The following is a 24,858-nucleotide window of genomic DNA, read 5'->3' as shown; positions in this document are numbered from 1 at the left end:
CCCCCCCCCCCATTTAAAAATCCTGGCTACGCCACTGACCGTTACCGATCTTTCGATTTTCATACAGCGATATAATTTTTATGGATTTTCTACTGCGAGAATATTTTTAAATTCTACGGGTTTTATGCGGTTTGAAATACGACGGTTTAGAAGTCACGTTGGCTGTAATTCTTTGGCATTCCGTCGTTGTTTTTCAATATCGTCCTGATGAACGAATCAATTGTTCTCGGACGTTTGCGTTTCGAGAATTGGATGTCGTAGGCACTTTTGGGAGAGGGCTATATATATATAGCCCTAAATAATAACAATTTTACATTAAAATATTACTACAATAATAAAATTTGTTTATTAACGTTATTACTCATTTGTCGTTTGACTATCGAACATCTAACGAATACAATATTATATAAGTATAATAAATAACATTTACAAATGTACAAATAATTATTCTATGACCAGGGTTGCCAACTATCCAGTTATCAGGGCTGGGCGGGCTTCATTGTATAATTTTAACTGTAGGAGGGCTTGGGTTTCATAAATCAAAACAGTTGAGGGCTCTAATGGGCCGGGTTTTTCGTATCAGATATAGACCGGGATGTGCTTGAAAAAATCGGCCCATGCAGAACTCTGATACGTACGACGATGTAGCGTATACGGTAAACATGTTCGTAGTGATACGAGTACAATATTATTAGTATTATTTGTACAACAGATAGTTCCGTAGCAAATATTTAATTCGTCGAAAATTAATTTATACTTTGATTTCGAAACCAATTCACCGCGAAGTTTAATTACCTACCATCGCTACGCTCGTCCGGTAATTTTTCGTCTTTCGATTTTCATTGCCATGTAATTAATCGAATAGGCACGATGAGAAATCGAATTATAATTTGATTCCATTTGTACGGCCGATATCTTCGACCCGCAACGTTAGTCCATTAACATCGTTGTCTATAGACTTATTTATTTATTGTCCATCTGTTTGTTTCGACTTCATTATAATTTAAGAAAAGAAATTTAAACTCTATACGTATAGTAAAATTATAATGTCATGATCGCGTCTTTTCAGTGATTAATATGAGTACAACTGCAACATAATTATGGCGTGTTCAATTATTAATTTTAACCGCCGAATCGTTATTCTTTGTAATCGAATTCATCGTGATCGAGTAACAATACGCGCTACGTAGAAAATAATATCACGTGGAGCGTCTCAACAAACATTTGAATTATTAATTTATTTATTGCATAATTTATTAACTGTATAATTTATTTATAAGCATTTTTTTTTATTATTATTATTATTATTATTTTTTTTTTTTATAAAAACAAACGATTGAGCGCTGTTTTATCGTTCGACAATAAATACACAAAGCCTGGTACATCATAACCATGATATGGTTAAATTTTTTTAAACAATAATCGGTAACACCAAGTACGATAAGCGTTTTGACATTGTTATTACAATCGATGATATAGCGTGTTGAATAGTGCGTGTACCATTCTTCCGACAAATCGTCAGTAATGTTATAATCAATGCTCGTCCGTATCGCATATTATGTTATTGTGACGTGTAAAACGATAAACAAACAGTGACAAGCGTTGCACGGCAGAAGTAAAGTTTTCAAGTATGAACATGATGATGGTAAAATTTTAGAACTCGGCGTGACGTTCGACCGATCCAGGCACGTAGCCAAGGGGGATCGGACCCCCGAAAATGTATTTTAATCCAGGACCATCCCTTCCTCCAAATTCGTATACAAATTATTTTTACTGAGTATCAAAAATATTCTATGATAACTATTCGATAATAGAATTTATTGTGATTATTATTCAACTTACACACTCTTGATGTTATATTATTGTTATATTAAATGTTATGTTCGTAGAAAACGTTATCTTGAAGTTAAATACAGGGTCTATTCGTATTAGCCGTACTATTTAATGAAAACAAATGTTTTACAACAGCGCCTCTGCAAGTTTCTCATAGGAAACATATTATTCAAAACGATGCAAGGATTTTGGCCTCCCTAGTACGAACATTCTAGCTACGTGCCTGGATTGGTCTAAACACGGGTCGATACATCCCCCCCCCCCCGTCGCAACACTGGTCTGCCAGAACGCGATCCCTGCTGATCCTCGTGTTCCTATGCGGACGCGACCTGCCCCTCGTCGTTCGTGTACAATGTAGGTACCTAACCTAACCGTCATGACGGCCGAACATTATCCTCTCTTAAGCCCGATCCAGACGACACGTACTGGTACTGTTCTCACGGAGTAACGTGGCTCGTGCACAAACAATCTACGCGCGCAAACGTAATGTTTTAATGCATGCGTACGTGCCCCCCCGTGCTCCGGACCGACGCGATGCGTCCGTAGCAGCGGAGTGCAGAAATTCGACCATTTGCGTTTTTACTGATCCCAACATTCGTATTTTGTTTTCCAGCATTCCGGATGGCGCAAACTCAGGAACATTGTTCAGTGGACGCCGTTTTTTCAGACCTACAAAAAGCAGAGGTATCCGTGGGTGCAGCTAGCCGGACACCAAGGTACGTTCGTCGGTAACGTTACGTTATAGTATACGCATGGGTATATGCGCGTCCGTAAGATTTCCAATCGTTTTCGTTCGCACTGCACAGTGTATTTCGCCATTCGTAATTTTCTAACGCGATGTTTCCAAAATCGTGTTTAACGTCGAAACATTAATACTACCGCATACATACTACGAGAACGTGTTGAGTTTAAACACAGAAGTCATGAAAATACGTTCTTCGTCGTGTCGATGCGCCACAGTATAACCAGCGACGTAGCCAGTGTAAGGCAAACGGTGCCTACGCCTGGGGCGAATTTTAAAAGGACGCGAAATCGTGTTAAATTCGTATTTTTATTTTACCCTTCAAAACGAAATCTTTTCATACTAAATGTAGATTTTGTCTAATTGTACATAATAAGTGTGAATTTAATAACGAAATTATGAAAATAGCACGAGGGAGCAATTCGAATAGGAAATGATCGATGAATACGCTAGCCTTAAATCGAGACCAGCAAATTATCGAAATTTAAAATTTACACTGTAATAATAACTGAATATAAATTGTGTTCTTAAAAAAAAATAAATAAAAAAAATTAAATGTTAAAAAAAAATATGATCACATCAAATTTTTAAATGGTTTAAAAATCATTTTCTTCTATGTTTGGCAAGGGGCACTAGTGATATTTCTTATTCCCTTCTGAACGTAACACCATATCAGACAATATTTTTCAGTGCGTCTCAGATTTAGGAAATTCAATATTTTATTTTTGTTTCTCACGGTGGTAAACATGTTCAATTGTCTTTCTACTATTATTTTTAGCTGTTTTCGATATAATTGTTTTCTGTTCGTAGTTGTATTACTACGCATAACAAGTATTTAAATAACACATTTTAACGCAGGTCATTCTCGAACTTAATGTTATATTATCAACGAGATAACGTCTCGAATAAAAAATATAGTTTTTTCCGTTTTTGTGCACGCGTCTGCTCGTAATGTTGTCGCGGTACACTCTCACAGATTGACATTTAACAAACGATGCATTTAACAAACAACAGCGGTCACTTCATGTTAGCGAATTATTATTATGATTATAAATTTCTTAATCTCATGTGGTCGTAAATTTTAAAATCCACGCACGATCGAACAGACACAAACGAGCCCATGTAATAGCGATGGATAAATTAACTGCAATCATTGCGATTGATCGATTAATCCTATATAGGTATGAGTCACGAACATCATCGTTGTCGTTGTCGACAATCCTAAATTATATGTTCGTATTTTTATTGTAAATGAACCTTTTTAGTGTTTCTCATTCGATATTTTATCGTACCATCTGTTTACAATACTACCGAATACCCGGTTCAATAATATTGAATATTTATCAAACTGTCTGCGATGAAAATCAATGGGGTTCGTTGGTTTTTAATTTTAATCGCGGTTTTGTGTTATAAAAAACCCTACGTCGTTATGCTTGTATATATATATATATATATATATATATATATATGGTATGATATATAAATGTATGTGCTCGTAAAATGGTTTACCTGTAAATTTTAATTACGTGCACTCAGACAATTAAACGTGTAATTCCAAAGAAAATTATTTGACATCCTGTATTGTATTATTATCGTTTCGAGTAAAATCGTTGGTTAATAAAGCTTTTCTTAATGGGAATCGCTCGGGGAAATAATTATCATTTTAAAGGTAAAATAAAACCTTATGTGGTGTTCTGAATTATTTATGTTACGATTAGTGTGAAAAAACAAGTTCTTAGTCGATTCGAAAAAAAAAAAAAATCATTTAACTGTTATTTATTTTTTAATTAACCATATTACGATCGTTTGTAACTATAAAATTATACGGTTTTGCTTTTTCTTCGTTTTAATCTAATGGCAGACGATACGCGCGGAAATGATTAAAAAAAATATGAACTTTTTTCACAGTACTTAATTTCGTTTTCGATAAAATCGAAGGTGGCATATCTTTGTCAGATTATAATTATTTAATTTATAATTCAATTATTCAGTTCACATGTGCAGTTATCGTTGTATAAATATTAATACATTTAACCTCCTAAAAATAACATAATAATAATAATAAAAAAAAAACTTAATTCAAGGTCGAAGTATTATCTTTGACGTTGTAGCACACGAGTTAAATTCGTCAAGTGTTTCGAAACACACATGAAAAGTACCATTACTAAGTATACCGCCGAGATGCGTCATAAGTATTCGAACAAATATTGATAAAAAAAAATCGACACAAATTAAAAAACGCAACAAATACTGTTGTTGATATTTCTTCGCATGTCGTTGTTAATTCGATGTGCCTATGCGACATTTACATATCACGCCCGAGAATTACAATAAACATTGAATATTATTATTGATGTATAGACATACAGGGTGTCCCTAAATAGTATATACTAATTGCAGTTGGTATTTCTTATACAGTATTTCGTTAAGAAATTTAATATTTGTTTGATATATTCATTCGTTTCATTGACCCAAGAATTATAATTTTGATGTTTCCATTCCAACGTGTACAGGAGCGGACTGACCAGGGAGGTAAAGGAGCTATCGCCTCCCGGGCACTCTATATTAATTACCGATATACAAAATGTAATATTAAAATATAATGGTAAAACACCAATTATTCACTATTTGAGTATCCGAACTGGAGCACAATTAATTAAAAATATTTATTAATCAAAATGTAATAATAATAGGTCTATTTGACCCCACCACTCCTCGGGTCCCTCTATACCCAGTCCGTCTCTGAACGTATACATTAGACATTGAAATGTTAAATGTCCCCATGAAACATTCTGTACGTATGTCTGGAGTTAACGTTTTATTATTTATCATTATTATGCACGTATAATATATTATATTATATTATGTTATGTATCGTTCGTACAACAATGCATTTGTACGTACCTATTGCAACTGTTATGCGTTTAAGTGTTTTACACGGTGCCTATGTTCACGTTGAAACAATATTGAAACGCGTTACAAAGACATCGTGTTTCGATTTTTTACACGAATCATATATAGTTTAAGAAATTTGTACCGAACGTCGGATCGAAAAATGTCTGAACAACGCGATATTAATATGCATTACATTTCACATTTCCATTGTTCGTCCGTCGTGTTCACTTACCAGTTCACCGTAATGCGCCGTAGGACTATGTCATCGATAACGCTACGATATTTACATACACATTAACGTCTGCACCGCGAAGCACTCTGTTCGGTTTTTACGCGCATCGGCGTTAAAAAATAACGATACGCCGTGTCACACGTTATATTTCGTATTCGCATTGCCTACGCGCTCCTCCGCTCCTCGCCCGGGCTGACAGCCATAAGTGTACGTTATACTGTGCGTATGCTAATAGCATTCACTGTCGTGCACTCGTATAACATGTACATCATAGGTGTACAGAAGAAACGCGTAAATGTTCAACGTCAAATCGATTTATTACGTGAAAGCACACCGCCGGCGGGCGACACTCCGTTGTATTTATTCAGTACAATAACGCCGCGTTGATTGTGTTGTACGTATCGCAGCGTGTTCGCCCGTTTTTTTTTTTTTTTTTTTTTGATCCGAATTCCCAACACCGAACGTATTGGTGTTTCAATTTCAACCGGACGGTCAATAATATCCACACCGAACGGAGAACGTTTGTTAAAAAATTAAAAAAAAAAAAAAAAACACGTTTTTTCAATGAAAATGTCCGATGACGACATCCGCGAATCACTCCCCTCCCCGGACGGTAACCGTATTGCCGCAGACGGACGCTCGTCGAACAGGTATACGCGCGCGCGTGTTCTATTCGTCATCGCCAATTTGTCACGGATCGACGACTGCGCCTCGGACGTATGTGTTTTATGCTTTCCGAAGAACCGGCTGCGGTAATAATACACGTCGTTATATGTATTATTTTTTTTTCCCCCACCAAACGGTAAAGGCTTGGATTTTTAGCCCAGGAACAGTATAAATTATGTCTTGAAAATTGGACGACGTTACATTCAATATGAATGGTTTATAGTTCACGGCTTAGGGGTTACGATGTGTCGGATGATTTTGATGGTGCTTTCGTCGTTGAACGCTTGGTGGTGGTGATGGTGGTGAGAGACGGTTGTTGACGATCTAGCACTCCAACTCAACCGCAATATTTCAATTATTCGTCGAAAACCCGATACTACTAGAAAAATTGTTTTATAGATAGTCCACGATTATTGTTCGCTACAATCACCGTTCTCAACATTCATGTCTTGCAGAACCATTAATATTGTCCCGCAGAACCCTTAGGTTCCGCGGAACGCATATTGGGAATCGCTGATCCAACGTGAACGTTAACGGTCGGACCGCGCGTCTTTCTCCGGCAGCGACGGCGCGCGCACACCCAGGGGCCGTTTGAAAATGTGGGGCGATGCGTGGGCGGACGATATCTTTCGGTAAGTGTACACGTCACCACAGCACCGGTCGCGGTATTCCAGCGTAAAACGGCAAGCACTGCGGTACGGCGCGGAGGATCGAAGGGTGCTGCGCGTGTTCGCGACGAACGTTCGGGCGAGTCGGTAGACCGGTAGCCGACCGACGAACAGATTCGGAAAGGATTGGGCGCGTCCTACGGTTAGCACGGTGTACGAGATCTCGAACAGTCGGCGGAGAGAAATCCGGAAAACGCATCTTCCGGCCACCGCCATGGGCACAGCTCGAACCCAAATATCGGGGGTGCTGGAATCGCTAGGAATGAAATTGAACGGCATCGCACCGTAATCACTGTGGCTGATATGGACTTGAATAAATCAAGAGTGCTGCACTGCAACTCAGGGATGCTAAGATCCCTAATCGCGCCTACGGCCGCCGCTCGTGTTCGTTCGGTGCGGCTTTCAGCACACGCCTCCGCCGCGGACGCCGTAACGCGGTTCGTCCGCGCACCGCGCAGGATCATCGGACGTACGAGATGGACCTCGCGCGTCCGTACGCGTTTCGTACTCTCCGTTCGCCACCCGTTAATTAAAACAAATGTTGTGAACCGAAGCGCAGTGATACAGCAGCAGTCGTGGACGGTGTACGAACCTGCGCTATACCCATTGCATTACGTGTGATCATACGTTTGTAGCGCACGTAGAGCAGTGGTCGAGATAAACCAGTTTCGTAACGCGCTCCGGGCCGTTAATCGGTTTGCACAGTTGAAACGCACCGATTCGACTATATATCATTATTGTTGTCGGACTTGTACCGCTGGACACGCGGCTATACGCACTCGCCTGCAGTTCTCGCCGTTCCGAAGCGCGCGAGAGAAATTATTATTTTTTTTTTTTTTTTCCGTTTTCGTACGACGATTTTCCCGTACACCGATGTGCGCGAGTGATGTGCACCGACGACGACGCGTATTGCAAACGAACAAAACTACTATAATCGGGATCGTTCGAAATGCGTAGCACATTACGAACGTTGAATTTCATCGGATCGAAACGGTCTACCGTTCGTTGCGTTTTCCCGGTTCGAACGCGAATCCGAACGAATCTTTCGTCAAATCCATAACGCTCTTATCGTTTGTATTATACGAACACGGAAATAACGTACAATTATCGTTTGAGAAAATCATATTTTAGAGTTAAGATTTAATACATTTCGTTAGTATAATAGTGTTCAAATGTACTTCGTACACCAATCAAAACGGCTGTGCTGTTCGACTGTCCGATGAAAACCGTTTCGTTGTACTCGTTCCCCGTCACCGTCGGCATTCCGCTGCCGAAGGGGTCGTTATAAATATTAATACGTACATACGTACGTGTACACGGATCGCGCGCGATGATCTGTCCTGGATTTTTTTCGTTACGTTTTTGCGAAACTCTAACCAAATAAAACTACTCGAACCGTCGTCTTGCAGCGCGCGCGTACACATCCGGCGATCTTCCTTCTAACCCGCGCAACGCCGTTTTCGGTTTTATACGACCGACGAACGTAATATGTTACCTGTTGCGCACATAACGCCAATGGCGTGTCGGCCATGACTTCGACCGCGCGCACGAAAGATTCCAACAGGAGTGCATTCGAACGTTACGGTGGATTTAAAGGTTCTGCAGATTATGTACAGTCATAGATCATGCGATTACGGATGATCATAATTACAGATTATGTGCACGATAATGTCAAATCCATCGGCGAAATTATGGTTTTACAAATCGCATTGAAACGTGAGGTGTCCGGGAATCTTTGAGGGGGCGTGAAACAAAAATAAAATTGAGAATCATCGCATTATATACACGGTCGGCTAAATGGTCCGTTAACCATGGATGCGCACATCGAACCCGGCGTATAAAACCGTTATAAAAGTTCATCCATACCCGCGTGCATCTTGGCCATCCTTTCTATGGACTTGAACCGCATTGCTCTGAAGTTACGCAAAGAAATATTCTGTTACGCAATACGAAAGTTCGCACCTATAGTACCTATTTACCGCGAGAGAACGGGCACCGGTCGACCAAAACTGGTTGCCACCACGCATTCCAACCTTTCCCACTGGTCCTTCCGTCCACATTAGTCGAGGACGCACGTAGAGACGACCGACCACGTTCAGTACGCATGCGCGAAATGGGCTGTGCTCTCGCGGGATATAGTATAGGAGGACCACCGATGTGGTATGCGTCGGATGTACCTGCACGAAGAAAAAGGATAGATTCCGACACGGTTTAGGTGTACTGAGACCGTGTATGAAATCGGATTATAAAATTCCGTACGCACCACTCGTTGTCAACGCGCGTTCGTCGTAGAACTGCGACTTTGAACGGTTGCGCACAACTCACGCGTCACGTAAGGTCCTCCCGCAACCGGTGATGGGGGATGGAGTTTCGGTGCGTTCGATCGAAAACGTATATCGGAACCGACCTCGTTCGCGCCGTACACACTGATATCGCAGTCGTACGAACAACCCGTAACAGTTTTATCCGATCCTCGGCAGGACACGCGTACGCACATTGCACGTAAATTGTTGACGCATGACGCGATGCATTTGTTCCGGTTATTTCCATCGGGACGCGACGTTAATATGCGATACTCGTAACAATAATACCGTGTCGATATGTTCTATCGGTCCGACGCGTAACGCGGGCGCTCGTCTTGCGCCATGCTAGCCCGTGATGAACTTGTTATAAGCCACGTATACACGTATCGCAGTCGACGCCGACTCGAATTCGATCGTAAATCGTACGCGCGTGTACACGAATATAATAATAATAATAATAATAAAATAAAAAAAAAAAGGCTAATAGCTCAATAGCTCTCGTTAACGGCGGACGGCCGGAAGTCGCGTACTCGTACGTTCCCGTGTACCGAGCATGATTTGTGCGAAAACGCGCGCAATACCCATACATCCAGAAGTGTTAAAACTCTCCGGGCACGGAGATTTATCGTGCAAAAAGTCCGCTGGACAGATTGCCGACCGGCAACGATGCACATACATGCTTTTATCGAACCGCACACGAGACGCAAACGTTATTACTCCTCGACGTTTGATTTACTGCTATTCGTCCCGTGTACAACACTATGTCTATATCAGTTCTGATCTTGTAAAACTGTCAAACCGTTTGTTTTCAAATTACTTGTACTGTTATTTACTTACATCGATGTACGCACTGTCGACTGGAACTCCTTTGGAAATCGCCGTTCGGCGTGAACGGAATAAAACGAAATCCGTACACGCATTGTACCGCGTGATATTTCCAAACGTGCCGTTCGGCTGTTCGTGTCGCGCGTATGGGAATAACATACAGGTATCCTTCTCCTCCCATTTTTATTTCCTTAAACCGACTATGCACCGGCCAGCCGGAACCACCGATCAGGCGATGCTACGGGTCGTCGTAATTTGTTGAATAAATTCCACAGTGGTTTTCGAGACGAATACATGACAGTCTCTTCCCCGCATTCAACCCCTTGCAATATTTTTCGGACAAAACCACCCTTTATGAATCATGTACGTCGTGAAGACGGGCAACACTCGATTTCCCGGGTACAACACGTATTGCAACGCGACGGCGCGAACTGCGTATTGCTACGACAGCGATACCGGATTCGCTACAAAATCGAACACCAACCTTACACCCGTACCCGCGCTATCTTCTTGACGCTCAGAAACCGCGGCGAATCTGCTTTACATAATTAGTCGATCTATTTTTTTAACTGCTAGTGCTTGTCGACCACCAAGTCGGTTCGGTGCTGCATGTCGCCGATCACGTTGAAAACCAATAAATCCGTAAGTAATAACATTGCGCCACAAATCCGAACGACACAATACACTTCGAAAATATATATTTCTGACACGACGTGTACAACGAGTAACATCTCTACGAAGGGGTTGATCTACTCGTCGAAATCCGTTCGAAACGTGTTTGAATGTACCGCGATGTCTTACTGGCTTACTGCACGCACGTGCGAATAACGACATATTTTACGCGATAATAATGAACGTCTGTTTTCGCAGGTAATTTCAAAGCCGGCCCGGAGCCCGGTACGATTCTCAAAAAACTGTGTCCCAAGGAACAGTTGTGCTTCCAAGTGCTGATGAAGGACATATTGAGACCGTTCGTGCCCGAGTACAAAGGACACTTGACCACCGACGACGGAGACCGTATCCTTTATGACATTAACGAAACCCGCATTCGCGCGTCCCCTACAGCCGAAATAGGTTCGGTATACGACTATTACCGTTATAGCCGTTGTGATAATAATTGCATAGCACTACGAACGCGTCCACCGCGTACGTATATTACACGCTAGCCCGCGCATAAGCTATAAGAACATTATGATGCACTCGTATAATTTAACGAGAATTAGTTGATTTAAAAAAAAAAAGTCCGTGATCTACCCTATTAAAATAATGTGCGCGGACCGAAAACGGTTTTAAAACAGTAGCGGTGACGGCGAAACAATGTGTTAATCGTACGCCATTGAAATTTGACCGTTTGCCACCCGTCGAACGCCGACCGTGACCGCGACCGCTTCCGATGCCCACGTCGTGTACGACGATAAGGTACGCGCGCAGTCTTGTGATAATTAATTATCGTCGGTTTTCGATCGACTTTTGCGCGTGGCCGACGGCTGTTATGTCCGGATCGCAACGATCGATGTAAACTTATCGGTACTCGTACGCGCAGTCGTTGCACTGTAAACGTCTTGGCGTACGCCCGAAGATCTTCGACGTCAACGTGAAATCGGCCCCCTCCCACCTCCCGTCGCGACTGATCCGTAAACGAACCGTTTCGACGTTTAGCGGCCGTCCGACGAACGGTTTTCTACGTTTTACAAACGATTTCTCCGTCCGGCCGACAATCGAAATCCTCCGGGACAAGGTCCCGGCGCCAGTCGTAAGTCGAACGGACTCGACGCGCCCTCCGTTTTACATTATTATTTTCGGTCCGCGTACGGTTTTCCGCGTGCACGCGCGTCTACTCGCGGTGCGATCACAATGCACGCCGACCGCGGTGTGTTCTTGCACCGCTGCGCACATAATTAACGCGAAAGTCCGGGATTCCACGAGAGCGTGCGACGTTTTTTTTTTAGCAATGGCGTATTGAAATATCCGACGAGCGTCTCGAAAACCGTTTACAGGTATCGCATGATCGTACGTTGTTCGCGTTGTACGCGAACGCCTTGCTCAAAAATATCACCGACGGCTGCTACGTTTTTCCCGAGTATCCCGGCCGTGCCCGACGACACCCGTCGACGTTTTCCATCGATCATCATTAATCATTTCTCTAACCCGAGAGATAACCGTTGCAGTGATTTTTTTTTTCGTCGTAAAGAAAATCGTTTGCCGAACACCTTAAGCGTCTACGTTTTCGTAGCCTAGTAATTTTCTGAAATACAAATTTATTTATTTTTTTTTTTTTTATATAACGATACACACGTCTTCGACGAAACGGGTTAGGACTTTAAGAACTGTATTGTTCCGCGTTGATCGACGATTTCTCTCGCTACGGTCTGTATATTATTTATTATTGTTTAGCCGACGGTTTTGACGCGAGAGGAGTGGGTCGTGGAAGCCGTGTACCCTGTTGGATTTTCACCGTCTTTCTAAACTTTGAACGATTATTATCAATCTGCGATTCGGCAGTCGATACACAAAACATACATTTAGACGTTTTCGTTTTTAACGGTTATATTTAAATGCGTTGAAAGTTTCGCTGTATAAGTGCGCAACTGTACGGGAGATATTTGTATAAGAGTTTAAACACTAGATTTTGATTTTTGGTTCAAGCCTAGGGAGCTAAATATATGCAGTTGACTGCTAGATCGATGAAGGGAAGAATATGTTTTATTTTGCAAATACGCCAAGTGGAAGCGTCACTATAGTGGAATGACCTTTTCCGTAGTGCTCATGCCGTTGCTTATTGTTTTACCACAGTTCCAGCCATCGAACATCGGTTCTAGTAGACGTCGCTGGTGGACGGATTCGTACATATTTTAGTGTTCAGAAAAATCGTGTCCGAAATTAAATTTATTTTTCCCTGTCGATCCTACTGCCAGATACAGATACAGATACAGTCAACTGTTTACGTGTAAAAGGGTTTTTCCCTACGGCTTTCGGAAGCGAAAAGCTCAACCTGTAAATAGAAAAACTCGCGGGCTAGGAAAGTAAAAAAAAAAAAAAAAAATTACTAACGTAGACACAAACGTGAGCACGAAGCACACGGACGTAGTGTACGCTTACTTTTCACCCCATAGAAAAACCTCCCGTCAATTTATCGCGGTGTTATCAAAGAAATATGTCGTCGATGTACGCGTCACGAGCTTACGATTTAACAAGTGCATGGTGAACTTTTCTTCGCGTATTGTACAAGGACGCGACGGTTCGTTGAAATTCGAGCATAAAAGTTCACCGTGAAACGTTGACCTTTAACCCGTTGGTCGGTTCAGCTGTAGGCGCAGTCCGTCCGCGAAACTATTGTTTTATTTTTTCATTCTCCCCCTCCCCCCTCCTCCTGTCTTACCGTGATTAAGCGCATTCTCGTCATGACGTCGTCGATATATCCACAGCCCATGTTTTAACGCTAATTATTTCGCGGTTAAACGCGCATCAAAATCCTGTACACAAAAGAGATGATTTTGATCACGCGACGATCGTCGCGGTCGTCAAGGTTGATTCGGGTTTTGCGATTTTGTTCCTATACAACCCGGGTTTATGCGAGAAAACACGCACGCGCACACCGCGTCCCGTACATTTTGATTTATTTACATACCTACAAAATATTTGAATATCAAGTGCACGCGCGGTGAGTATAACTCGTAACTCGAAACCGCGTACACGTATTGTTGTTGCGCATAATGTGTTCCGACAAATTCTTCTGGCTCCAGGTATCACGAATGATTTTTTTTTCCGCGTTCCTGCACTCAACTTTGACATTATCGCATTCACCGTACTCACATTTTATCATATATTTATACTTACCGAAACTCTCGTCAAAACATATTGTACCGTATAGTGTTGTGCAAACCTTGTGCACTTTACAGCGGCGTGTTGAGAGGAATGTAGAATTTACACATTTCTAGTTAACCTCAATCACGATGAATAAAATTAGGGATAAATTAGGAATAAAATTCATTAAATGAATAAAACATTTCCTCCTATCATGCTTTTAAAAATATTAAACTGTTATTAAATGCAACAGATGTATATAATTATTGAAAAACACTTGTGAAAGAAAAATGAGCTCAAGGGAGATTATCCCCTACCCCCTAAATATGCGTTTTATAGGTTTGATGTCATTCGTATGTCATCAGACCGAATCCCATGCGGGCATTGACAATCTAGAGATGATATCGAAGTGAGTATTTTTTCCTTCCATTTATTTATGTCAATTACTCCAAAAATCGTAATCTTGATTTAATTAAAATCATTAAACATCATGTCGTACTCTTATCCATCATGTTTGTGAAAGCCTGTTGATCGGTGTGAAAATAATTTTATATGTGCCCACCCAATGCATATACAAATTGAATTATCAACGCGCACGTGGGCGTCATGGCCGTATAACGTCGTGTGATTTTTAACCGCCCAAAGATTTCTAATTAACACTGAGTTCAACTGTACGACGACAATATTATAATTATCGCGTCGGTAAATCATATCGATTCTCGGGCGCGGCAACGAGTTGAGTCGGACTGAGTGTACTAGTTATTTTCATTTCTTTATACATAAATACATTCGAAGAAATTAGGTAAACCGATTGTAATATATTACTATTATTATCATTATGTTTCATTTAATTCGTTCAATTCTACGTACGGTGAACGACTGTAATCGGAATATTGATCACGCGATTTCGTTTTGCATTTTGTACATATTTTATTTTATTATTTTTATTTTTACCGTAGACTGTATAATCAATGGATATTATTCAAAATGAAACGATTTTATAATGCGTCATGGTCTTCCTACAAAGAGGTCCGATCAAGGTAATCCAAGTGTAGTGTGGCATTAATTTTACTCGACCCTGACTAATATCTACACCTCGTTATTAAGTCGAACGAGCCAGATTCATAAGTAGTGCGGTTTAACGATTTTTTTTTTTTTGATTTTTATTCCCCCAGAAACTATTGGCTTTATAATTAATATATATTTAATTAAAATCATTAAGCCCTATGTGTACCGCGTAAAGCAACATCGACTTTCGATTTTCGAACATAACTGTAGTATGGAAATACTATTACTATTGCTACATAAATATGCTATTTTCCATCGTTATTGCGATTTTGTATACTTTAAACCACAACTCAAGAACTTCGGTTGTCTAAAATATTTATATATTTACATATGATTTGCGTGTTACTTCAAAACAAAAAAAAAAAAAAAAACACTAATTATAGTAGCGATGACGATCGAAGATTAATTTCCCTCGCATAATATGACGCGTCCGAAGAACGTGGGCACTTGTCATTGTATAAAATAGGAAGCAGACCATGTGTATGAACATGGTTTGTTTTCACTGATCAAAATTAATAGTTCATTGTTGTATTGACATAATCGGTAATGTTACAATACAATGCACGTGGGACAATCTTTATCTAATCCGTAACTCCCAGAAATTTTTTAAACGAATGAAAAACAAGACGTTAAGAGTGACGATTAGGCCATCATTACTCGTTTACGTACAGTTTATGTCCTTTACTACGACGGACCCTAAGGCTTAGATGACACGACGTGAGATTCGGTGTTTCCACACAAATTGGATTGTAGGAGACATTATGTGTATTATATACATACGTTTACCGATTATATATTATATGTACGCGAAAACACGTCAGTCATGAAAAACGGAACGTTTCTCTGTGGTCCCGCATCGCATGGCCGTTTTGGGCGATGTTCTGAGTTCAAAATCAACCGTGGTTTTTCCTCGGTATCGTAAAAATTATTGATGCGTTTTTTCAACACCCCACCGCCGCCGCTACCGATCCGTACTGGGAATGATCGCGCGCGATGTACACCTGTAGGTACACATAATAAAATCAATAACGAATAATAATTATTTGGTGTTATTATTACATCATAACTAATTAATATCGTTGTATAACATTATAATACTGACCGGCTGTATAGAACGTTGATAATCTATGGTAAAATTTCCGTGACTCGAATATCCGCGTACAGTATACCTTCAACTAGAAGACTTGTTGGGCGACTTTACTTCGCCGTGCGTGATGGACTGCAAGATCGGCGTCCGAACGTATCTGGAAGAAGAACTGGCGAAAGCGAAAGAGAAACCCAAGTTGAGAAAGGTTTGTGACTGCAGCGGTACACGGTTTACTCGCGGAATATTATTGTAATAACATTGTTAACAATAATATTCGTATTATTAACTATCGTTCAATTCATTATTCATACCCATTGTTTACGTTGCCGTTTAGGACATGTACGAGAAAATGATTCAGATCGACCCGAACGCGCCGTCGGAAGAAGAACACCGGCTGAAGGGCGTGACAAAGCCTAGGTAAGACATGTTTGAAATGAAAAACAAAATCGTCTTGTTTGGATTACGTGCGCGAGCCGTTCTTTTCGCGCAGCCGTAAATAATAATAATAATAATAATAACAATATAATTAATACCTACATGGCGAACTATATCGTTACGAGACTCGATTTATTATATGCGCGCTGCTCGCGAAACACAATATATGATATACATCGGACAATCGAAAATCACTTTTACGACGGCTGCAGCGGCCGTAACGCGGCGATAATTATATTGTAATTTATGGTATCCGAACGAGTTCGCCTGTACACGTGTTAAGTACGTATGTGTGCAATGGTAATAATAATAATAGTAATAATAATATTTTTATTATTATATACGGGACCGGCACCGCCGAGATGAATGATTTCTAACGCCTTTCTTTGATGAAAAAAAAAACGCATTTCGTACGTTTAACATACAAGCAATAAGTATTATACACACACACACACACGTGTTCGAATTTATTATTAGTTTCAATTGCTCGTAACATAATTATGCGCGCGCGCGCTTGAGTTATTGCGGTAATAAAATTAACGATATATGACTTAATAACCAACGCGATTTCGTTTTCGATTCGTTAACGTCGCGACAGAAGTCCGCTCAAACTGCGTGTGCAAAGGTCTTATCGTCTGGTGCGGCACTTGGCGCGCGCGTCGACCGAAACGCTTTTGAATCCGGTCGTGATGCGTTCACACATGGATTTTTATCGCGATATCGACGCATATCACGAGAAACGTAAAATGTTCATGGATTTCTTTGACGTTTTGTTGTACGCACAGTGAAATGCGTACGAAACGCATTCGGCGATCAGCAACGATAACACGACCGTTTTCTCGACCGCGTTCCCAACTCGCAGGGCCGGCGTTACCTTTTTACGAGGCCCTGGGCAAAACTTATTTTACCCACAAATATAGTCTCACCTATAGCCCGTACGCCGAAATTAAACACGATGACATGTAATCGGACTCGGTGACAGCTGCACGCGATATCGAGTAATGAAATTTAAAAAACATACGATGAAATAAATTTCCTATGTACCCCGGCTTCCATATTGTGCGGGGTACCGTACGGGTCGTCGTTAGTGCATACATTTGTGCGTACACGTCAAATATAATATTGCTGTTCTTTATTGATTGGTTTTTTATTACCCGCCAACGGATTTCTCTAGAAATGGCACTCGCCAGGCGATCCACACATTTCACGTTTTATTTTATCAGATTTCCGTACAAAATATTTTTCAATGAACATTTTAAGCGCGAGGCCCTGGACAAATGCCCCGTTTCGCCTCCTCCTTAACGCCGGCCCTGCCAACTCGCGCGTACTTCGGTTCATTGCGAAACATCGTTTAACAGTGAAATATTATTTCGTTTTACAAACACGTTGTACTACTCCGCATAAGTGTGTGTGTGTGTTTGCAAGAATTTTTATAAAAATAATAACAATAAATGGTCTCCTTCACGACCCAACGGGGAACAGTAACCGCGTGCGTACGCGCGTATCACGTGTTCAAGTCGTCGTCGGTGTTTTACGCGTGTGCGCGTAATAGCGTTATCGATATTTTTTACCTCTTCCCGTTCGTGCATCATAATAATTATTATCAATCAATTATTGATTAGTCTTACGGATCAGTTGTTGCGCTATACGCGGTTAACAATTACACGAAAAAATTTAAAATTAAAAAATACGATTGCTCGTACTGCCGGTTATGCGCTGTACATGCGTTATATTATTGACGATATTTGTGTGCAATTAATGCGATTACGTATTGCAACGAACTTTGTTGTCGTTATTATTATTACTACTCATTATCACGGACGATTTATATCGATATTAGACTTGCTGATTTTTGCACGAACCACCGTGATCGACGCGCTCAAAGTTTAAGTTAACTTGCTGTTATAATAATCATTATAAACGTCCACGAAAAATTTCGGAATTTCGAATACTTATCGCAGCGGTCGCACAACGCGTGGGCCGCGAGCAGCGCGTATGAACGAGCCCGTGAACCGTATAACGTTAACATTATTAACGTTAATATTCGAATATCAGCTAGTGAACAATATTCGTTTGTCAAAGCCACACCGTCAGTGCCGTTCCGGATAAATGTTCGGCAAGACGACTGTTCGGCAATCGCTAACATTGCACTTTGAAACTTGATCTTTCGACGACCTATCTGTGCGAACGAGCTTTTTCTACAACAAATCGAATGTGAAACGCTCATGGCATCTTAAAGCTAAGTGTTAGGGCTAAAACTATCCGGTTCAAATCCAGTCATTAACCCTATCGCGGAGGACAATGTTCAAGTGCAACCGGGTTCAATAAATAGTTTTTTCCTCGGCGAACAATTGTTTTGCAACCATTTCCGTAATGACTGACGTACGCGCGTAAAACTATTGGTGGAATATTTCTTCGGTGGTCCGCGAAGCTAGAAAACGTTGGGAACCGCTGATTTATCGTCTCCCGCGCGCATCCGACGCGTCACGACCACCGTAGGGCGTTCTCGTTTCGCCGTGACGGCGACAGGAAATCGGTCCGCGGCGACCCGAAAAACGTTGCTCGCCGCCCCCCGGGTGCGACCGCCACGACGGTAGGTACGCGAGCACGCTTCGTCGCGGCGGTTCGATAACAACAATATTATCGAGCCCGTGGACGCGTTTGACGTTTGCCGCTCGCGGACTCCAGCGGCGCTCGCGTACCACGTCAGCCGGACCCGAACCGTGCGCAAGGATCGTCCGGTTTCGTGTCCGGATCAGCGAGCGGTCCGCGGTCGTACTCGTAGCCGCGTGAGCACACAGGGCACTCGCCCCCTACCCGCGAAATGTTGTTAATGGGCCCCTTCGGTTTTAAGTCGAAAAGTACCGTGGGTAGGGGGGGGGGCAGGCAGTGTTTTAACCGATTTCGCTGGAATCAAATGTAGTTCGTTCGGAAACGATGTTTCGCAACGGAAAGAACGCGACGCAATGTTCTAAGCCTACGCGCAAGAACTGATTACGATAATGTAATAGCTACGATTGACTACAAAAGTACTGATCGTAAACAATCGGAGCTGTCGGAGGAAAACGTTTTCACCGGCACTGATGTACCGCTACGTTAAACGCAAAAGAATCTAAGACGTGGTTTTGAGATAGGGCTCAAAAGTATTGCGGGCGCCGCCCCCACTCCCGACTTGCAGGTGTGCCCACCTGTATAAATTACGCCGCGTACCGTTATCGAAGGCATATTCTCCGCGGGTTCTAATCGTTTCGCGCGGTTTTTGATCCACGCAGATACATGGTTTGGAGGGAGACGATTTCGTCGACGGCTACGCTGGGCTTCCGGATCGAGGGGATCAAGAAGAGCGACGGGAAATCGAGCAAGGACTTCAAGACGACCAAGAGCAGGGATCAAGTAATCGAGGCGTTTCGAGACTTCGTCGCCGGTTTCCCGCACGTTATCGTGAGTTGCACATCGCGACGATGTACATTTTTCGGGTACTGCTCGACGCGACAATAACATCACGTTTAACGTTTTACAGCCCAAATACATCAGCCGATTGAGAGCAATCCGAGACACGTTGGTGGAGTCCAAGTTTTTCACCACTCACGAGGTTTGTTTTACCATGTACCGTTAAAAAAAAAAAATTAATCATGTTTGTAAAAAAAAAATGGTCAAAGTGTGACACGTAGTTACCCCAACGCAATCTGTAAGATACTTTGCTAGGTTCTAAACGATTTACTGAATACCGGTATACGTTACGCATAAAATAGCGGGACGGATTAAATCATATTTAAACTTTACCAAACTATCAGACCCGAATCGACTTAAAACGTATTATGCACAGAAAACATTTTCGAACTCGGATAATCCGGAACCTCGTTTTCACTCTCGATCTGCTCCCCGCGAGCCAAACATGTTTTTCAATTAATTTTGATCAATTAACCGTTACTAAGCGTAATTATCACACAGAAAACGCGTCGTTCAGCCTCATGTACACGTGGACGCGTAAGTACACATTCCACAAAATCGAAAATGTGCCATGCGACCTTAAAATGTATAACACCATCCACCCGCTTCTCTCGTTAGTCTTCCATTGTCGCTAGTCATCGAAAACTAATTCGACATGTCAAAAATATTTGTCACGCGAAAACTGTTTTCTGTACAGTTGCGCGTCTCGTCTCTCGTTATCGTTTCCACAGTATTCGTTCTGACATTGAGCGACATTTATGAATATAGATATTATGTAAATCACGTATGCATAAATATTTTTAAAGAAAAAAAAAAAAAAAACAGTGTACTCGCGATAACTCGTGAACAATCGCGTAGAATGCTGCTACTGAAAATCAAACGTCCCGACGAGTCGAACATCGCATCTCTCGCAAAGAGATCGTAAAACATGTTTACACACGCTGCACTAATGTAGGCTGACACATTAGCTTTAATGCATTTTTTCCCCCGAGATAGTAGTATACAGCAGTCAATAAACTGTAATAATACCAATACTATCACGTAGGCTGTGTGTAAATAAAACAAATGAAATATTTGTTATTTTATGCTGACGAAATGTCCACGGTCGAGATTATAGGACAACGGCCGCGGCAACGGTTTACAAAGAGAAAAACAAAATCGTAATGCTTTTTGTTTTTATGATTAAAAAAAAAAAAAACGAAAAAACGTTAGCGTTTCACAACGCTTTATCGTAATAGTAACGTTTGTCGTCCACAATACTGTATTATAGACTCCACGAATCGAAAGCATTATTATTATTAATTAATAATGCGATTAAAAATTCAACACGACCTTTTCCTATAATTCGTTTTTTTACCACTACTTTTTATGTACACAGAAATAGACGTTGTGATAATGTTGTGTTGTATTATGCGCTCCGTCGTGTTCACCGTTCAATACAAATAGCCTTAACTTAAACGATTACCGTGCGTTTAGGTGAAAGTACACGTATACACATGCTATGTAGTTGATTGGTGTGCCGCGGTGAGTGAAAAAATAAAAATATCAATATCGTTGTGCTATTACATTATTACGAGCAACCGTACGAAACACTCAAATTATTAAATTGACGCATTACGACGTACGAAGTGCATATAAAGTGTACCGTCGTTTTACAGCGATAAGAATTAAGTCCCGCCAGTTACATTGTAAACGGTGAAAAGTGAACGTTTCCCGGTAAAAGTACCATCGACAAAATATCCCGAATAAATGTTAATTCTTAAGTCCTTAACCACTCGTTTGAAAACTATTATTGAAAGTACAACCATGCGCTTCCGAAAGCGTTATTATGAAAGTGTTTATGTGTGAAAAACAAAATGTATTTTCATAGGTTTTCTCGTGAAAAGTCTTGAATTATTTTTCTGAATGGGCGAACGTTGCTTGATTGTTACGCCTGACGCGCATTGATAATGTTTTGCATTTCTTTTTTGAAATGTAATCCAACGGAGCTCAACAAAATCCTCGTTCCGGGACACGAGAAAACTATTAACGAAGATAATATTTTACAGTTATAACCTAGTATTGTGATTTGTTACGACAATTTAATGCAATTAATTTAATATGATGGGCATCATTCTGTTAAGGGATTTTCGGGTGCCGATGTACTACCGCCGTACTATTTCGCCGTGAAACCGTTGTAAGCATTCGTTTGCCCGCGGGTTCTCGTCGTTGTCACCGCAGCCCTGCACAATATCGATCGCGATAAAATACGCTCCGGGGATTCCGTAGCAAAATAATAAGATCCCGTCTTCGAACGACTGCAATGTGTTCGCGGTTACGACCGCACGTCACTGGTTCAAAGACCTTGCGCTAATAGCATTAGTACGACATTGCTTTCGCGCCGTGAACGAACGATTCCGATGATCCATTTGTTGTGGTGTCGATCGTTTCGCGGCAGTCGAACACGTAACCGTCACTCGACCCCCCGGGGGCGGGGGAGGCGAATGTGACGAAAAATAACTATACATCAACAATGTCAGCAAACGAGATAAGACCGTGTCCACGTGAACGAAAAAGAATGTTGCCGCGTACGATTAGTTGCGTACCGTACAGACGTTAAGGGGACAAGACGGATCGCCGTTCCCGTAACGTTGTTCCGTGTGTCACGAAAATAACGAAAACCACAACGCAATGTGAAGTTTTCAAGTGAAGTTGTTATGATTAACCGTTTTGCGCAGCAGAGATTTCTTATCGAAACTAGCCGGAGCGTCGTGCGTGCCCGAGTCGACGACGTAACCGATGTGGTGTTTTATCGGACCGCGATAAACACTTACTTCCAATTGGTCGCGAAGAGACGTATTTAAAAGAAGCGACGACGTCATGTTTGACGTAATGTACGCGTGCCAGAAGAAAATAATCATTGTTGTTCGTCGAAAATACCGAAAAAACTACTCGAACTCGCGGACAAGTTTTCGAAACAACAGGTATGACAGTGTAATCGTGCATCGATCGTGCGCATATCTTTCCGGCGCGTGTTGTTATCGCCAGGAAAACGAGTTATTTTTCAACGGATTCGTTCGTATATCCCAGACATTTCGGGGAGCAAAAGTGGTCGATCGTTCCTAACAACATATCGTTTTCTAATATTCAGAGCACACCAAAACTGGTTTTCGGATTTCAGTAAGCCCGGTCGCCATTTAATTTTAACATTTTTAACGCACCATCGGTATAAATGATTTATCCATCAGCAGGCACGAGAGTAATTATTAACTCGTGTATTATATCCAACGTCTAAGTTGAGTTTAGATCATAATATTATTGAAAAAGTTGACTTTCCGAAATAATGTGAATTAACAATAGTGTTCAGTGAAAAATAAATAATAGGTATAGTTATTGCTTATTACGTTATTATTTCTCGATCCATTTCTCCTTGGCCATTAGTCGCTCTTTTACGTACACGAAGCTGGATATCGGTGTTAGCCTAATTTTAATGACAGTATAATCCGGGATGTATTGGTGTTATTATTTAAATCAATTATATGCTCTTGGGCGGTGTCTGCAATCAATTTACTGAACAAACATTGATAACGACAATAAAAAGCTGTATTTATGTGCATGTTATTTAGTAATATAGCTTTTGATTTGTTTGTTAATGTCCAATGGTTTTCTTTCGACTTTTTAAGACGTACGTTGCGTCAGTGAAATCATCATGGTCAAAGGGGATCGTTCGATGATTGCGATAAGAGAAAAATTAGTTTCGAAACTACCTTTTATTTTTTACACGTATCAGGGGAATTGCAATCCATGATTTTCTGTATCTGTCTGTCACATGCTCAACATAAGTATATAAACTTACCGGTCGATCAATTCATGCGATCATTTCAATTCTATAGGTTAGTTGAGTAATTATTTATTTTTCAATGTCCCACGGTGCAGAGTGGCAAAAAAATATATTCGCTTGGGATTTATGTTAAAACTATCGATTAGATCACCGTTGCGCAGCGATAAATAAAAATCTTAAACGCTAAAAAGTAAGCGATTGAAGCAGTTGGCTGCCAGCCCTGAGTCTGAGTTAAAACGGAAAGGAAAAAGACGATTATATATGAATATATTTTAATTTATTCTTAGTAACCTCATCAAACGTAAAAATAAACATTTATTTTCACGGGGCGAAGCCTGGTTATTCAGCTAGCATTCATGTATACGTGCCGTTGTTTGTCCACAGGTGATTGGTAGTTCGCTGCTGTTCGTGCACGACAGCAAGAACGCCAACATATGGTTGATCGATTTTGCCAAGACGCTGATACTTCCGCAGGAAACCAAGATTAATCACACGTCCGAGTGGGTGGTCGGCAACCACGAGGACGGTTACCTGATCGGTATCAACAACCTGTTGGACATTTTCACCGAGATGACCACGTTTCCGGTCACGCTCATCGAAGTCACGGCCCCGTCCGAAGTCATCTGAACATCAACGCCTATGCCAACCCACGTGTCACCCCTTTTCCCCGTCATTGTAGCATCGTCCGTCAGTCCCGCGATCCATTTCCATTATTGTGATATATATAAGTAAAAAAAAAAAAAGAAAGAAGGGAAAAAAAGCAAAATTAAATTAAATTAAAATAACGCTAAAAACAATGTAATCATGTAACACATATATATATTTTATACATTACGCCTATAAATTAAACGATGCGTAACATAATGCATGTTATATAATATTATTACACGTTTCGATTTTAACGAGTTTTTTTCTTCCCCCGGGAATCAAATTTTGTGCACTAGAGAATATGCCATCAGTATTAAACCAATGATCTAGACGATTAAATAATATTATTTATTCATTTACGTAGGTATATATTATTGTAACG

General features: G+C 41.1%; 1 protein-coding gene across 1 annotated transcript in view; it reads left to right on the top strand.

Moving 5' to 3' along the window:
- Nucleotides 1-24,571, top strand: part of LOC112687126 (inositol-trisphosphate 3-kinase B) — a 45,003-nt gene extending 20,432 nt beyond the window's left edge. The window contains exons 3-9 of the mRNA XM_025559686.1: nt 2,447-2,549; nt 11,035-11,181; nt 16,201-16,328; nt 16,458-16,540; nt 19,831-19,999; nt 20,079-20,150; nt 24,213-24,571. Coding sequence (XP_025415471.1) covers nt 2,447-2,549; nt 11,035-11,181; nt 16,201-16,328; nt 16,458-16,540; nt 19,831-19,999; nt 20,079-20,150; nt 24,213-24,455 — 945 coding nt within the window. The 3' untranslated portion in view covers nt 24,456-24,571. The remainder of the gene's footprint in view (nt 1-2,446; nt 2,550-11,034; nt 11,182-16,200; nt 16,329-16,457; nt 16,541-19,830; nt 20,000-20,078; nt 20,151-24,212) is intronic.
- The last annotated feature ends 287 nt before the right edge of the window (nt 24,572-24,858 follow it).

This window comes from Sipha flava, unplaced genomic scaffold (assembly GCF_003268045.1).
Source record: "Sipha flava isolate LNK unplaced genomic scaffold, YSA_version1 332_pilon_pilon, whole genome shotgun sequence".
Taxonomy (NCBI): domain Eukaryota; kingdom Metazoa; phylum Arthropoda; class Insecta; order Hemiptera; family Aphididae; genus Sipha; species Sipha flava.
The sequence above is the reverse complement of the archived record's forward strand: the minus strand, read 5'-3'. Positions and strand labels throughout refer to the sequence as shown.